General features: G+C 35.2%; 2 protein-coding genes across 3 annotated transcripts in view; one reads left to right on the forward strand and one right to left on the reverse strand.

Moving 5' to 3' along the window:
• The window catches only part of fgf2 (fibroblast growth factor 2), a 14,451-nt gene extending 9,950 nt beyond the window's left edge, over positions 1–4,501 (reverse strand). The window contains exon 1 of the mRNA XM_016494091.1: positions 3,991–4,501. Coding sequence (XP_016349577.1) covers positions 3,991–4,297 — 307 coding nt within the window. The 5' untranslated portion in view covers positions 4,298–4,501. The remainder of the gene's footprint in view (positions 1–3,990) is intronic.
• Positions 4,502–6,558: 2,057 nt separating this feature from the next.
• dele1 (DAP3 binding cell death enhancer 1) overlaps positions 6,559–17,755 on the forward strand; it is a 12,763-nt gene continuing 1,566 nt past the window's right edge. The window contains exons 1-12 of one of the 2 annotated variants that reach the window (XM_016494092.1): positions 6,559–6,676; positions 9,226–9,343; positions 9,415–9,508; positions 9,711–9,837; positions 11,344–11,520; positions 14,199–14,233; positions 14,957–15,038; positions 15,116–15,258; positions 16,212–16,256; positions 16,601–16,717; positions 17,396–17,488; positions 17,580–17,733. In XM_016494092.1, coding sequence (XP_016349578.1) covers positions 6,646–6,676; positions 9,226–9,343; positions 9,415–9,508; positions 9,711–9,837; positions 11,344–11,520; positions 14,199–14,233; positions 14,957–15,038; positions 15,116–15,258; positions 16,212–16,256; positions 16,601–16,717; positions 17,396–17,488; positions 17,580–17,733 — 1,216 coding nt within the window. In that variant the 5' untranslated portion in view covers positions 6,559–6,645. Of the gene's footprint in view, positions 6,677–9,225; positions 9,344–9,414; positions 9,509–9,710; positions 9,838–11,343; positions 11,521–14,198; positions 14,234–14,956; positions 15,039–15,115; positions 15,259–16,211; positions 16,257–16,555; positions 16,718–17,395; positions 17,489–17,579; positions 17,734–17,755 lie in introns of both variants that reach the window. The other variant, XM_016494093.1, reaches the window with a different exon arrangement.

Here is a 17,755-nt window from a genome sequence, read left to right on the forward strand (position 1 = left end):
TAAAAGGTAGTTGCCACCCACCATTAAAGAAGAAGAAGAAGAAGAAGAAGAAGAAGAAGAGACTTGCTGCATCCCAATTCACCTACTTATACTATGCCCTAAAGGTATGTACTCTTTTTGTGAAGAAAAAGTACATACTTTTGAGTGTGTAGCAGAAAAGTATGCAAGCTTTGGGACATACTACTTTGTCATAGCTGCTTCTTTAACGGACGCTCAGTTGCTTAGTTATGTGCATTCTGTGACTGTTTAAACTGCCCTGTCAATCATCTTGTCACAGTTAACATCATCCACATTTAGTTTAATTTGATTTCCTACCGTATTGGAGAGAAAAGAAGAGGCACGTTGATCTGCTAGTCGTGGGTCTATCATGCTGAGAACTCTGCTCATATGCTTGCATAATGATGCATTTTAAAGTTAATGACCACGTATCATTATAAAAGCTCACAGTGCTGCTGCAGATGAAATATAACGTGGATAACATTAAATTAATATTTTTCATCAGGTTAGACATTGATTATTTATCACTCAAATCCCTTTCTCTACCAGTTGTGCATATCCACCATGTTTGTAGTTTTAACACTTTTTATGTTTGTAGTTCTAATCGAATCCTCGTCCACCACGCAATGTGTTGTGGGCAATATTAGCCGTTAAGAGTGTGCATCAATCTGCACTTCGAATTCTAACCGGAAGCAGTAGACCATCCGGGAATCTTTGGCATACTTTTTTAAACATACTATGATTTGGGACATACTAATTCTATTTTCGAATACTATTTAGGGTCGGATAGCATACGAATTGGGACGCAGCACATGAAGTGTCCAACATTCGACACTTCCAGTGCATCCGAAATCGCGTACTGAGTAGGTACTGCATTTGAATTTGTATTTACTTCACAACCGTTAAAATAGTACGTTCTATATAGTATGAATGTGGGTAGTATGAATGAAATTCGGACGTACTACATCCGCCATGTTGTTACTGTCACGTGACCTACCAGCGTCAGTTGCGTCGCTTCACTGCCGTTCATAAATCCTCTCCCATGGCCTCATGGGATAGTAAAGTGTCCGTCGAATGCACACTTCAGAATCCAGGCGGAAGAAGTGGGTCATCCGGGGACTTTTCGCTTACTGTTTTTCGAATACTTTGAATTCGGACATTCTACTAGCCTCACATACTGTTTTTCGCATACTATTTAGTAGGGCAGTATGCGATTTCGGACGCAGCATTCGTTTTTAAAGGCACAATATGTAAGTTTTCGCCACTAGAGGGCACGTATTCAAAATAAACAAATAGACAAAGGCGTAGTTTGATGACGCCGTGACTGAGTGTGGAATCATGGGAGTTGTCGTCTTCATCCCCACAGCCGATGCAATCCGACGGGACTTGGGCAGAAATCATGTTCATGGACGAGCTCCAGTCTATTAAAACGCACAACATATTAAAGCGTCTTTAGTGTTTCCATGTTTCCTACAAAACCAGAAATCGAGGGGTTATGACATCATTGGCAGGCGACACTATGGACACGCTCCGTGCCACTAGTTAAAATTGCTTATTTCTCTGGATTTAAACATTCTTCGAAACATTTGGGATAATGTAAGCACACAAGTTTTGGATATTTTAATAAAAAAATCTTACATATTGTGCCTTTAAGTGCACTTTTTCTTTTTGGAATTTTCCGTGTGAAAGCACTACTCGCACTATTTATACTACAAAACGTCATAAAATAGTGCATAAGTAGCCTACGCGATTTGGGACACTCCTTTTGTTTAGCACGTGCTCTGCGCTCGCTAGTAGTAGTTGCGCTATGATCAACAAAGTATAAACACAACATAAATAAGAGATTCAATGTGCAATACAGACAGATTTGTATGATTATTATTATTATTATTATTATTATTATAACATGAGTTTTCACTCAGTGAGATAGATGGATGGATAGATACTAGATAACTCTTCATATCAAGAACTATCTTTGTATTTGTCTGCATGAGTTGCTTTATGGTTCTTTAAAGATTAAATAGCTTTCATATATGATTTTCTAAAAAGTACCGGTTGTTTGGATGTTTGTATTGGGATCAGATTAAAGCAGAGATGCTCAGATCATGCTGAGGTTCTTTTTAAGGAGACACAAGACAAGTGTGTGTGATTAATGAGTTTGTTGTTAGCTGATGAGTGGCGTCATTCATTCTGGAGCATAAATATAGTGTTCATGTCTACAAGAGCGCTGACTAATGCCATGAGAGACAGACACACGCTCAACAAAACACCTACTTCACCATATTTTGAGTACAAATTTGTCCTAAGCTTCCATTTGAAAACATTTGTCTAAAATGACATTTAAATAAAGAAAATAATTTATAGGCATCATATTTGCAATGGAAGTCTGTGTTAAAGTGTTCCAGAGGAAATAAATGAGTAACACTTTACAATAAGGTTCCATTTGTTGACATGAATTAAACTGAACTATGAAACATACTTATGAAACGTTTGTTCAATATTTAGTACACACTATTAAAATCAAAAGTTGCATCAATAATTGGACCTGAGCTGACATGAACTAACAGCGAACAGTTGTATTTTTGATAAAAGCTAACAAAGATTAATAAATACTGTAACTAATGCATTGCTCATTGTTAGTTAATGCATTAACTAATGGGACCTTATTGTAAATGGTTACCAGCAAGGGTTTCATCAGTAACAAATCTTGCTGATTATTCTCAGAAATGATGCAAACTATGTAAAGAATGACAAACACGGAGGTCCAGGTCAGAATAAATGAAGCGTGAGGTGGGCGGGGTTTGTGAAGTGTCACTCAGTGGTTGCCCTTAGCAACAGGATTTTTAACCCTGACCATGAGTCTAAACTAAAGTGATCATTGTTTCAGTTTCTATTTGGACTAAACTGAACTTGGAATAAGGAGACCATTTACTCTTCATTTACACACACTCACCAGTTTTTATAACAAACTTTATAAAAACATGATGTAATACTTGAACTCTTGAACTACGTTTGTTCATTTTTTTTTTTTTAAGAGATATAGCCATATTAAAAAACATTACACGTTTTGCTTTCAGGTCATTTTGGACCCAAGTATGTATATGGAGCACTGTTAGGTGTCAAAAATACTTTTTATATCTATGGGGTTATATTAGCGTCAAAAAGCTTTAATAAAATATTTTTCGCCTTTCTCCATATCGCACACACTTTTGGGCTGAATTTTGTTGATAAACATGAATATGTTACGTCTATTGAAGAACCACTGCGGCATGAAAAACTGATCACTTTTTTCATCTTAAAGTGAATGTTTATACAATTAAAATTACTTTATTTAGCTTAAAAACTTTTCAGAGTAATATTTGTTGTTTTGTTAGAAATAACTATGTAGGTTTCATACATTTGGACTGTTTTTGAGCAATCGTGAGTTATAAATTCAAAGGAATTTAATTAAATTCCATTCATTCCAATGAGGTTCATACTGGTAATTCACAGATTATATGTTATTATAAATTTAATACAATGGTATATTTAAAAAAACAACTTCTCTTAAACATTGGAAAAAAAAAATTTTGTTTTTGCATCATAGTTTTTAAATTTAATTTAGAATTTCTAAATGTTGAATTTTATAAAATAGGCGTAAATGCATTAATGACATGGCAACATTCAAAACTTTGCATTTTTTCACATTTAGCTACAATATGGTTTTAGTTTATATATACTAAGTTATGACTGGCCCCAAACAGACCCTGAATGCGAAACGTATTCAGGTTTTGAATGCATTATGATGGTTAAAAGTCCAGATTACATTAGAGGCGGTTTCTGAAAATAGCCAAGAACTCAGAGACTGAAGTTGGACCTGTAAAATCTGTCATCATCATCATCATCATCATCAGGGCCTGATTTTCATCTCTGCTCCGCATCAGACGCGTAAAGGGTCTTTGTACGCTCTAGATCGTCTGTTTTTCCACGGAAGAACAGAACAAACGCACTCACTGTGCGGGTCGCTCTTCTCGCGGATCCCGTCCACCCGGCCGTCAGAGTTGATCCGCAGGAAGTATCCGCCGTTTTTGCAGTACAGCCGCTTGGGCTCCTTGAAGCTCCCCGAAGGAAAGCCTCCGCTCGCCCCGTCGTCCGGTGAGGCCGGGAGCGTGGTGATTCCTCCCGCCGCCATCTCTCTCTCTCTCGGTTTCTCCGTCTCTGCCCCCCTCGGCATCTCCGGAGCCCCTCCGCGGCCTCCCCGCGCCTCCTGCCCCTCCTCTCCCGTTTCCTTCCGGCTCTCCGCGGAGCCACGGAGCCTCATTAAACCGCGGATAAACTCTTCAAGCTGCTGGACTGTGTATCTCCGACCGCAGAAGGAGAGAGCGGATCTGCGATGAAGACGATGGTCTGGTCTGGAGCAGCTGGATGAGATCTCTCTCTCTCTCTGTCTCTCTGTCCCCGTTGGTCCCCTGACCGCATTATTCCCTCAACATATTGCATTAACAGAGAGAGAGAGAGAGAGAGAGAGAGAGAGAGAGAGAGAGAGAGGAAACTGTCCCAAAGCATCCTTCATCTCATTCACAAACACACAACAAAATGTGTTTATGAACAATGAACAGAGAATGATTCAAGAAACATATGCAGTTACATCTACATTTACGCTTTTTCCAGATGCTATAGATGCAAATGGATATTTTGTTATGTGGTTTTGCTATTTTTATTAGGTTTTTATAATTGTATTATTATTATTATATTTCTACATCACTTTATTTTATTTTAGTTAGTTGCAAGGCAAACGTTTTTAAGTTTGTTTTTCGTTATGTTTAATTTTAGCTTAATTTCAATACCATTGTTTTAAAATATTCGCAAAATTTCTAAAAAATTTTAACGTTTTTTTAAGTTGACGTTTTTAATCTAATATTTATCTTTTATTTTAGGCTAATTTCAATTATTGGAAACAATTTTAAGTTTTAGTAATTTTTAGTTAATTTTAGTAATTTAACTTTTTATTAGTTTAGTTTATAGTTTAATCATTTTTTATTATTTCTTAATATTTGTATTTAGCTTTTAGTAATTTTAGCTTTTCGGTATAGTTTTAATAATTTTGTTATGTGCTTTTGCCATTTTTATAGTTTTGATTTTAATATATATTTCTATATTTTTATATCAGTTTTAATAGTAATTTTAGCACTTCAGTTTAAATTTAAGTTAGTTGCCCAGGCAAAATATCTAATTTTGTTTAAACTTTTTTAAGTTGGTCATTTTTTATGTTTTTTTTTTTCAATATAGCTTTATTTTATTTCAGTTTTAGTGTTAGTAAATTTAGAACTTTTAGCACTTTATTATTTTCATTTAGCTATTTTATTTCTACTAATCTACTAATCTTATTTCTATTTTTTATTATTTATTTAAACTTGAGTGCACATCTTGCTGCTACTGATAATGCTGTTTGTAGCGAGGAAAAGAAGAGTCCTGTAGCTCACTGTAAACATGTGGCTGCAACAGGCCACAAGCACTTCCTGTAAGATCTCTTTGATATCTCAGTTGTTTCTCCTAGACTGCATGCAATTAAATGAGGATATGATGAAATGCTTCTCCTGCAGTGATCAGACATGTGGAGATTCAGAAGAGATCTCAACAATGTCATCGACTGCACAGATTTGCTAAGATACTCACTCAGAACACTCAATATGAACTCAAACGTTTCTCATCTTAAGATCAGAGCTACTCTACATTCATTTTATCATTCTGCACTCTATGCCGTATGACCTCCGGTGACCTTACAGGAGAAAAGCCCTTCCACACGTCACAGTGGTTTCTCAACACGGATCTCCTGTTATAGAGTGAAGAACATCTGGGTTCAGAGGAGCGTTTCCCATCACTGACCACATCATGTCTATGAGCGAATGGAGAGCTGTGCTCTCGCTCGATCTGCTTTTATGACATTCATGAAGATAAAAGAAGAACCCGAGGACAAGCCACAGTGACGCTGTAAAGGCTTCGATCCTCCCTCATGCAAAACCAGCAGAAAACCAGCTTCAGTTTTAGCACAAACACAGAACAGGTTTGTCTTCAGGCTGCTCATTACAGACCCTACAGGCCCCCCATTAAATAAAAATGATATTTTAATAAAAAAAATGAAATTGATTATAATAATACAAAATCATGAAATAAAGTTTCTTTCCCATAGCTTATTAGATTCTGTTAAACAAAACACATTTGAACTGAATCAACAGGTAAACAACATAATAGTCAATATGTTTTATTAAAACAAAGAAAATGTACAACATAATATAATGCAAATCAAAATCTGATTCTAAATAAACATGCACATTTTATTATAATTAATAAATACATAAATACATATAAAATATATAAATATAATAAAAATATATGCATAATTATTAATAATAATAATTAAAATAATAACGAATGAATTTAGTCAAAATATTACAAACAGAAGCGCCCTGCACACTGCGACTGTAACTGTACCGGCGAGCAGCGGCCTCTGGCGGCGGGAGAATCAACCGCAGACTGTAGTTTATGTTTTGGGGGGATTGCGTCATTTCCGCCGTTCGTCCTTCACCGAGCCGCTGCTGTAACTCGTGACTGTCAGCATCATGGCGTGAGTTTATTGATCTTCATAAACTCACAGAAACAACAGCAGACATGTGGAGGATTCAGAATTTGGTGGGCAGAGGTGAGCGATTATGAAACACCCACGAGCTGCGACACATTGATACACTGTTACATCCAAACTGATACATTGATACGATACATTAATACAGTGATACATTGTTGCGATGTTTCACTGCATGCGACTGTGTGACAAGTATCATTAAGAGGAGCAGGACTTTAGTTGAATATCTGAATAAAACACATATTTTAATAAGTTTGAGGATAGTTTCGGTTTCAGCTGCAAAGTGCATTAAAATCAACAGAAAACGGAAAACAAACACACACCCACACAAACAAACAAATCAATAAATAATATAAGGATACCTAACGATAACTACACTGTGACGTTTTAATAATCGTTCTAATTCTATGAAAATAGTTCAATACACACCACAGCTATTATGGCCATAACTTTTAGAACGTTTAAAAAAAAACAACAACATGGACAACCAATCAGAATCCACCAAACTTCAAAGAGCGCGATTATTTGTAGCGGCGCTTATAAAAACAGAACGTTATTGTGTGCTAAAAAGCGCGTTAATTCTGTTAAAATAGTGAATTCAACACCTCAACTACACTTTAAGGCTGCAAACGACAAAACCGTTCGCACTTGTCATGCGTTATAAGGCCCGTTGAACGATATCTATAAGGTAACTATAACGGTAACTAAATTAGCGTCCACACCAACAACGACAACTATAAACATAACTATAACAATAATTGTATCAGAATTAGGGATATGCCGGTATCAGATTTTCATGTTGCGATTAATTGCTAATGCTTTTATCACGGTATACAGTATTATCACGGTATTGAAATTTAGTTTAAAAAAAGTGCTGTCATAATACAGTATAACAGGTTTAATAACTTTTTTCTTATAACAAAAATAACTGAACATTTTAAATGCAATAAAGCAATACAGAAAAATGTATAAAGCTAAAAGTTTTACACAGATTAAAGTGGAAAAGAACTATAAAGACCAATAGGTATCACTGCTGAAGTGGGGTGAAAGTGCGCTTTTATCCAGAGCGTCTCGTCATGTGCTTCTCGTCAGCGCTTGTTTACATCAGAGTGCGCAGGCGTCTTTCACGCAACATACAGCGGTGTTGTGCATTTTGACCAGTTGCACCGAATACCGGCACAAGTCTAATCAGAATCCACACAAACTGACCAAAACGTCCTGTTCGTTATAAGCGCGCTTCAGTTACATGTTTGCCACGCTTTATAGTCAGGTGGATTCTGATTGTTTGTCGATGTTTTTATCGTTCATCACCAGCGCGAAAAAAAAAACATTCTGAAAACGATTCCAGTGTTATCGTTATAGTTGCGGACTCGTGGAATTAGAACGATTTTTAAAGCTTAAATACATTTATAAATTAAATAAAAATACATTTATACGCTGTAAATTTCAATATGTTAAAGTTACTTGAAAAAAATCTCAAAAAAAAAAAAATCTCGTTATGGTTGCTCAATGTGTTCATGTTTACTCAGAAGCTAATTTATGAAAACGTTAATATGCTAAGTAACCTTAACTGGTTTTTCTGAGGCAGTAAGTTTGCAAGGTTTTTTGAAGTAAAGTTAACAAATTGAAATTTACAGCGTAGTTATTGTTGTTGGTGTGAACGATTCTATCGACAAAACTGCATCGCTTATAATAAACAGAATTTTATCGTCCGTTTGTGTGGATGCTAATATAGTTATTGTTATAGTTATACTTGTCGTTTTTTGGTGTGGAGGCTAATATAGTTAGCATTATCGTTCTTGGTGTGAACTAACGGTACACAAGCATGATGGTTCGGTACGTACCTCGGTTTTAACGTCACCGTTCGGTATGGCGTATTAAAAGCATAAAATTGCTTTTTTTATATTAAACAGCTGTTTACTGAACAAAATCCTCTTTCTTTAAATAAATAAATAAATCCAATTATAGTTAAAAATTTTATTAGGGATAAAAATCTACCTCAGCTTATGCTCTAAACTATAGCGAGTCATTTTACATTACTATATGGTTACAAACTTAAATTCAATTACTATTTATTTTTAAATATAATAATCAATACTCAAATTTAAAAAATTGTATGGAAACATTTGAATTTCACATAATGCAGTTCTTAAATTACCTTCTAAATCTAATTATAAAATGTCTATTTGCTGTTGAAATATAATCATTTACACAGTGGCTGTCATAACTTGTTTCATAACAGATTTATTTAAACATACATTAAATAATTAAGACATCACTAACAGGTAAAGTAAAATATAATGAGTATATAGTCCAATATTTCGCGAAATGATCTTCTCTAGACTTCATTTATAGCGAACTAATGAGCTGTAGACACTGATGTCTTGACTTATTGACGTCTTTCCGCTTTTGAAACACTGATTGAGCGATTACATGAGACTACATGAGACGTTCGGTACGAATACCGTTACACCCCTAGTGTGAACGCTCCTTTAGATCTCAAATCACTGCAGATCTCCCTTGTGCATTTCCACAGCAGACGTTGCATTTGTCGGTTCGTAAACACCGAACCTCTGAAAGCTCACATGTGTTTTGCTCCTGACCCGCAGTGGTGAGCCGTTGCCATGGAAACGCTCCGCTGCGGCTCTCACAGGGTCATCACGTGGAGGACGAGGTCCTCAACTCCTCCATCCTGAGCAGCGGACGACACGCGTCTGACAGCAGCAGGTACCGGACCGCACGCGAGATCCATGACCCTGAAACCACTGAGATGAACTAACTGTCCCTCTGTCCCTCAGTTCTCACGGTTCTCACGATCAGAAAAAGAAGCGAACATCTCAGTTCTTCTACACTGGTCTGCCGAGATACACCGCACTCGATGCAGTGGGATGGGTAGTTCACTTATAACTCTACTGTTTTTCATATGTCATCACTGCGGTGTGTTTTATTAACTGGTGTGTGTGTGTGTTTGTGTGTTTGTGTGTGTGTTTGTGTGTGTGTGTGTGTGTGTGTGTGTGTGTGTGTGTGTGTGTGTGTGTATGTGTGCGTGTGTGTTTTTGTGCGTGTGTGTGTTTGTGCGTGTGTGTGTGTGCAGGGTGCCGCTGCGGTTCTCTTCATGCAGCTCTGCCGCAGGATTCACTCTCGGCTGTCCTCGCACGCGGATCAGAACCCTGGACCGGCCCGGATACAGAAATGCTCCTACAAAGTCCTGATTGAGATCTGTGAGTCCTGCTGTCAATCATACAACATTTCAACCAATCAGAGATCAGTCAGGCCAACACAGGTGTCTCTTGCTCAGATTAAGCTGTTTTATTGACATCTGTGACCCTGGACCACAAAACCAGTCTTAAATGTCAATTTCTCGAAATTGAGATTTATACATCATCTGAAAGCTGAATAAATAAGCTCTCCATTGATGTATGGTTTGTTAGGATCGGACAATATTTGGCCGAGATACAACTATTTGAAAATCTGGAATCTGAGGGTGCAAAAAAATCTAAATATTGAGAAAATCATCTTTAAAGTTGTCCAAATGAAGTTCTTAGCAATGCATATTACTAATCAAAAATTAAGTTTTGATATATTTACGGTAGGAAATTTACAAAATATCTTCACGGAACATGATCTTTACTTAATATCCTAATGATTTTTGGCATAAAAGAGAAATCTATAATTTTGACCCATACAATGTATTTTTGGCTATTGCTATAAATATACCCCAGCGACGTAAGAATGCTTTTGTGCTCCAGGGACACATATTATAAATAATTATCATTAGTAACATTTACATGCATATACATCATTTAAGTAAAACATCCAGATTAAAATAAAATAATAAAGTAAAAACAGAATTTGACCAGTTAGGCCAACACAGGTGGCTCTCGTCTAGATTTAGTAGTTTTATTGAGATATTAAAAATAATGAACTTTTAGTTAACTTTAGTAACTTTTACGTGCGTATACAATATTTAAATTAGATTAAAATATAATAGTAATAATAATAATGAAATGTTGCCCAATCAGAGATCAGTCAGAATTGAGTAGTTTTACTGACGTATTTTTAATATTATTGAGAAAGCATTAGTAACATTTACAAATAAATACTATTCCTACTACCACTACTACTAATACTACTAATAATAAAGTAGAAATGAAAATAAACATTTCAGCCATCAGAGATCAGTCAATAAAAATGTATTATTGCCAAAACATTTGTAACATTTACATGCATATGCATAATTTAAAATCCAGATATCCAGAAAAATAAAAGTTTAAATAAGAAATGAAAAAAGAAATTTGACCAAATTTAACTAACTATTTGATAAACTAATTATTACTAATTAATATTTGCTATAATTTGTTATGTAAACTTGGCTGTGTATTTCACTCATTTCACAAAATGTGCAACAGACCATTTAAATTGATTCGTGTAACCTTTTAATGTTTGCATGACTGCAGTTTAGTTTGATGATGAATAGTTTGTGATGTGAAGTTAGTAATGCTAAAACTGTGAGCATATTTGCATGCTTGATGTTAATTGCATTATAGGAGTCGCTTTGGAATATAAAAGTTACAGCATGGTTCAGATGATAAGAGAAATATGACTTATATCAGAAAATATGGTATGGTATGTCATTTAAATAAATAAAATCTAGATTAAAATAAAGTAATAACAATAATAAAATAATAAGCGGTTTGTTTAACTCTGTACACTAATGTGTCTCTCAGTGTCCCGGCCGAATGCTTTATCCGGCGGTGTGACGGTGAAATGCCTGCAGACCCCAGACAGCGGCTCCAGTGACCGTAGTCATGGTAACGGTGATGGAGACGTGACCTCTGACCTGCAGACGGCGCACAGCTCTGATGACCAGCAGGAGGAGCCGGAGAGCGCCGCGTCACACTGCGGTCAGAAAAACCAACATGCTGTACACGTATTAGATAGTACTTTTTATTTTATTTTTTATTAATTTTTACATGTATGTGCACTTTATAATTAGGTTGGCTTGGGAAAGAAACAAACATGCTAGTAACTTGCCAATCATGCTAGCAACATGCTAGTCACTTGCTAATCATGCTAGAAACATGGTAGTGACATGCTAGTAACATGCTAATCATGCGAGCAACATGCTAGTTACTTGCTATTTATGCTAGCCAAACATGCTATTAACATGTTAATCATGCTAGAAAAATGCTAGCGACATGTTAGTAACTTGCTAATCATGTTAGCAACATGCTAGTAGCATGCTAATCATGCTAGCAACATGCTAGTATCATATGCTAATCAGGCTAGAAACATGTTAGTGACATGCTAGTAACTTGTTGATCATGCTAACAACATGCTAGGCACTTGCTAGTCAACTAGCAACATGCAAGTTACTTGCTAATCATATTAGCAACATGCTAGTAACATGTTAATCATACTAGAAACATGTTAACGACATGCTAGTAACTTGCTAATCATGGTAGAAACATGGTAGTGACATGCTAGTAACTTGTTAATCATGCTAGCAACATGCTAGTCACTTGCTAATCAACTAGCAACATGCAAGTTACTTGTTAATAATGCTAGCAAAATACTAGAAACTTGCTAATCATGCTAGCAAAATGCTAGTTACTTGTTAATCATACTAGCAACATGCTAGTAACATGTTAATCATACTAGAAACATGTTAACGACATGCTAGTAACTTGTTAATCATGGTAGAAACATGGTAGTGACATGCTAGTAACTTGTTAATCATGCTAGCAACATGCTAGTCACTTGCTAATCATGCTAGAAACATGCTAGCAACATGCTAGTAACATGCTAATCATGCTAGCAAACATGCTAGTTACTTGCTAATCATGCTAGCAACATGCTACAAATATGCTAATCATGCTAGAAACATGTTAACGACATGCTAGTAACTTGCTAATCATGCGAGCAACATGCTAGTTACTTGTTAATCATGTTAACAACATGATAGCGACATGCTAGTCATGCTAGCAACATGCTAGTAACTTGCTAATCATGCTAGCAACATGCTAGTCATTTTGTAATCATGCTAACAACATAATAGCGACAAGCTAGTAACTTGTTAATCATGTTAGCAACATTTATTTATTTAGTCATTTATTAGACGCTTTTATCTAAAGCGACTTACAAATGAGGACACCAGAAGCAATCAATTGTAGTATTAAAACAACTAAAAACAGATCCAAAACTACAACTTTATAAATACTATACCTATACACATTTTAAAAATAAAGAGATTAAATAAAAATGACAAATGCATACAAAATTTCAAAACAACATTTAAATGAAAAACAAAAAATAAAGCTAAAAACAATTCAAAATATTAAAGAACAAAAGGTATAAGAGTATTGGTACCTAGTCAACTCAAAGTCATCACAAAATTATGAAAAATATATGCTGACATTCTTCAAAACCCCACTTCTCCTGGGATGTTTCCAAACTTTGAAGGGCACTGTACATTGTGAGGTAAAAAATTAAGAACATCATTAGGTTGCCTTGAGAAGCTTCCCTTCTATGTACTATTTCTTATCAATTTAAACTCATTCAAACTCATCTATCTAATATTTCTAATCTATCTATCTATCATCTGACTATTTATATCTATCTATCTATCCTAGCGACATGCTAATCATGCTAGAAACATACTAACAACATGCTAATCATGCTAGCAGCATGCTAGAAACATGCTAGCGACATGCTAGTAACTTGCTAATCATGCTAAGTAGCATGATAATCATGCTAGCAACATGCTAGTTACTTGCTAATCATGCAAGCAACATGCTAGTAACATGCTAATCATGATAGCGACATGCTAGTAACTTGCTAATCATGTTAACAACATGTTAGTCATTTGCTAATCATTCTAGCAACATGCTAGTAGCATGCTAATTATGCTGGTAACATGCTAGTAACGTTAATCAGGCTAGAAACATGGTAGTGACATGCTAGTAACTTGTTAATCATGCTAGCAACATGCTAGTTACTTGCTAATCATGCTAGCAACATGCTATTAACATGTTAATCATGCTATTCAAATGTTAATGACATGTTAGTAACTTTGTTAATCATGCTAGCAACATGCTAGTCACTTTGCTAGTCATGCTAGCAGCATGCTAGTTACTTGTAATCATGCTAGCAACATGTTTGAAACTTGCTAATCATGCTAGCAACATGCTAGTTACTTGCTAATCATGCTAGCAACATGCTGATCATGCCAGCAATATGCTAGTAACAGGCCAATCATGTTAAAACATGCTGATCATGCTAGAAACATGTTATCAACGTCTATCTAATCTATCTAAATTTTCAAACTTCCGGCTTTTACAACTGCTTTAAACTTTCAGGCTAGGCTTTCTCAAGCCAACCTAAACTTTGTCTTGACAAACTTTTTTTATCTAGTTTTGTTGTTGTTCTTATTCTGTACTTCACACATTCTGAACTGTACTGTGCCTTGTTCTTTTTGCATTGTATTTGACTATAGTTGAAATAAATACAGTAAAAAATGCAATTGCAGATTCATACAGTATAGATGTGAAGTGTTGACTCTTGATTCTTGATTTTCTTACAGATGAAACTCTTTTTCCTGAACAACTGAAACCAGAGGTAACAATTTAGACCGAAAAACACAGTTTGTCCTCGTATTTGAATCAAAATTGAACTGAATTGATCTGACTATTGTCTTTTGTAGAGCTGAATTAGTTTAATAATTAGTGAGTTTTGCAGCATTTACACTGTTATTGAACTGAACTGAATCAACATTGAGTAAATTAAGCTGAATAGATTGCAAAAAATGATTCATTACTTAATATTTTTGTCTTGTTTTCTATAAAATCGATCAAGGTTTTGCTTAAAATCAATGGGGTCAGAAAAATAATCTTGTTTTCTCTTTTAAGTTTGTTTTTCTTGTTTTAAGCAAAAACTTACTCAGTTTTCATACATTTTCCAGAAAACAAGAATTAAGTTTATTTTCTGACGACACTGTCGGATATTTTTTTCTCTTGTTTTAAGCATAAACTAATTTCATTTTGATGCATTTTTCAGAAAGCCAGAAGTAATTTTGCTGCTCAGGTAAATGTATCTTTATTAAGAATGTTTAGATATTTGTTAGGGAAAACAAGACAGAAATACTGAGTAAAGACACTGTTGTCTTCTGTAGAGCTGATTTACAGCTAAAGTTTAATTTGTTTCATAACTTAAGACAGATTTTGCAACATTAACAGTTTTATTTTCCTGTGTATTACTGTGCAACTGCTGTGAAACAGTCTGTATTGTATAGACCACTATGCAAATAGATGTAAATTAGTTTGATGTGTATGTTTCCTGCAGGAAGGTGTTTCTCTCGATGCAGCAGCGCAGAATTTGCGAAGCGTGGCAGACGCCAGCATTCCCGTAATCCTCAACATCATCGGTAACGACCAGCTCACGCACTCAGAGCGCCGCTGCGTGATGTGAACGTGCGTCTGAACGAGTTCTCGCGTGTTTCAGGTCTGGAGAGCGCGAGAGCGGGCGCCTACGAGATGGCCTTCTCCTGTTTTATGGCCTCGGCGCAGCACGACTACAGCAAAGCTCAGTTTAACCTGGGAGTTTGTTACGAGAAGGGACGAGGAGCGCAGACGGACCTCAGCAAGGTGCTGGGATTCTCCCTGAGTTATATGGTTGCGTGCATTTTGCGTGTTTGAAAATATTTGCATGTTTGCATGCTTGATGGTAATTACATACAATAACTTGCTTTGGAAAATTAGTTGCAACATGTTTCAGATGATAAAAAAAAAATGACTTGCAAAATCGGGTACATAATTTAAAAGAGCTTAAGATAAAGTAATAACAAAAATAAAAGTAGAATTAAAAGGCATTTTATCTGTATTTTGCTTACAGATATCTGTATATTCCAACCTGAGAAATATGAAAAATTGCTCTGTTTTAAAGTACATTCGTAACACATGCACTAATGTTCCCAAACTTTTATTGAGAATCGTTTATAAATCTCACCAACAAAAAAATGCCAAAATAAAAGCTGTTTTAATATTTTAAATTAAAGAAATTTTTACAGACGTCAATATTTGTATTCACTGTTGTTCTGACAAATAAAACTAGTTCTGTAAAATCAAATAAAATTTACAAATTAAAATTAATTTATTTTTTATTATTATTAAATACTTTTTTTGGGGGGGAGGGGTTATACAAAATACTTTTTTACATTTTATTTTACAGCACAGTAGTAAATGATAAATAATAATAATATTTATTATATATTAAATGCTTATTAAATTTGACAGTATAGTACTATTATTGCATTAAAAATATTTCTTTATTGATTAGTTTAATTTTTTTAATAATAATAAAATCACTATTATCGCAAAATTATATATACATACATACACATTTACACTCATACCATATTTTCTGGAAAAAAATGTTGCACCTCTATTTAACTTGCAGCACATTAAAATTGCATTGTTGAGAGAAGAAATAAAAACAGATAAGTTGCATGGGTGTATTGGTTTGATTTGTATTATTTAAATAATAGTAATAGCAATACTAATAATTACTTCTCTCTTTAATATGTTCTGTTGTCTCTCAGGCGGTGCATTATTACAGACGCGCCGCAGCTGCTGGTCACCGTCAGGCTCAGTATCTTAAAAATATTTCTTTATTGATTAGTTAAATTTTTTTAATAATAATAAAATCACTATTATCACAAAATTATATATACATACATACACATTTACACTCATATACCATATTTTCTGGAAAAAAATGTTGCACCTCTATTTAACTTGCAGCACATTAAAATTGCATTGTTGAGAGAAGAAATAAAAACAGATAAGTTGCATGGGTGTATTGGTTTGATTTGTATTATTTAAATAATAGTAATAGCAATACTAATAATTACTTCTCTCTTTAATATGTTCTGTTGTCTCTCAGGCGGTGCATTATTACAGACGCGCCGCAGCTGCTGGTCACCGTCAGGCTCAGTATCGCTGCGCTAAACTCCTCCTGAACAGCAGAGGGCAGCAGAGCTCAGAGACGGATGCAGCAGCGGCGCTCAACTTCCTGCAGGCGGCCGCAGACGCCGGACTCACTGAGGTACCGCGTGCAGTATAATGAAAATACAAATGTAGAAAAAAATAAGTATAATATAAAAATCTAAATATGTAAATATATAAAATATAAATATAAAAAATTAAATATAAAAGTATAAAAAAAATAAATATAAAACAAAATAAAAAAAATTAAATATAAAATTAAATGTATAAAATAACTTCAATATAAAATATAATGTAAAAGTAATATAAAAATATAAAAAATAGGGATGTAACGATTCACTCAACTCATGATTCGATTCACAATTTTGATTTCAAGACATAAAATCGTCTGCTAAATGACAAATGAATAATTTATGATATTTAAATATAATGTAAATGTAAATAACAAAACTAAATTGAAATTTTAAAACAAGCCCCAAATCAAATAAATAAGTTTCCGCTGTAAACAAAGCAGCGCTGCACTTCTGAACTTTAATATGCGTTATACAGAGGCAAGATGAAAAGAAAAGATACCATCTGAACTTTTCTAAAGACAGTAAGTTCAGACATATATTCATATAAACTCCTACCCCTAAATGAATCACGATTTGTTTAGCATCAACCGATTTGAATCGTCACATATTTGAATCGATTTTCAACCGGCTTGCGGTTAATCGTTACATCCCTAATTAAAAATAATATAAATATAAATAAATCTCCTCTGTCTCTCTGTCTCCAGGCTCAGGTGTATCTGGGTGTGGTTTTGTCTCAGCGTCCGGACTGTGATGAGAAGAAGTGTGTTCATTATTTCAGGATGGCGGCTGAGAGCGGGGTAACGTGCCTCTCCTCTTCATATACTCAAACGCTTTGAATGTTTTAAACGACAGCGATGTGAGGTCTGAAGATGCTGTGTTGACGTGCAGGACGCCACGGCTCTCATGTGTCTGGCTCAGTGCTACGAGACGGGTTTCGGCGTGTCTCCGTGTGTCCAAACCGCCGTCAGTCTGTATCATCAGGCAGCAGCCAGAGGAAACCAGCGGGCCAGAGACGTTCTGAGAGACAGACACAGCCGAGACGGTCAGACACTCTCACACACACA

This window comes from Sinocyclocheilus anshuiensis, unplaced genomic scaffold (genome assembly GCF_001515605.1).
Source record: "Sinocyclocheilus anshuiensis isolate Anshui unplaced genomic scaffold, SAMN03320099.WGS_v1.1 scaffold2276, whole genome shotgun sequence".
NCBI lineage: Eukaryota > Metazoa > Chordata > Actinopteri > Cypriniformes > Cyprinidae > Sinocyclocheilus > Sinocyclocheilus anshuiensis.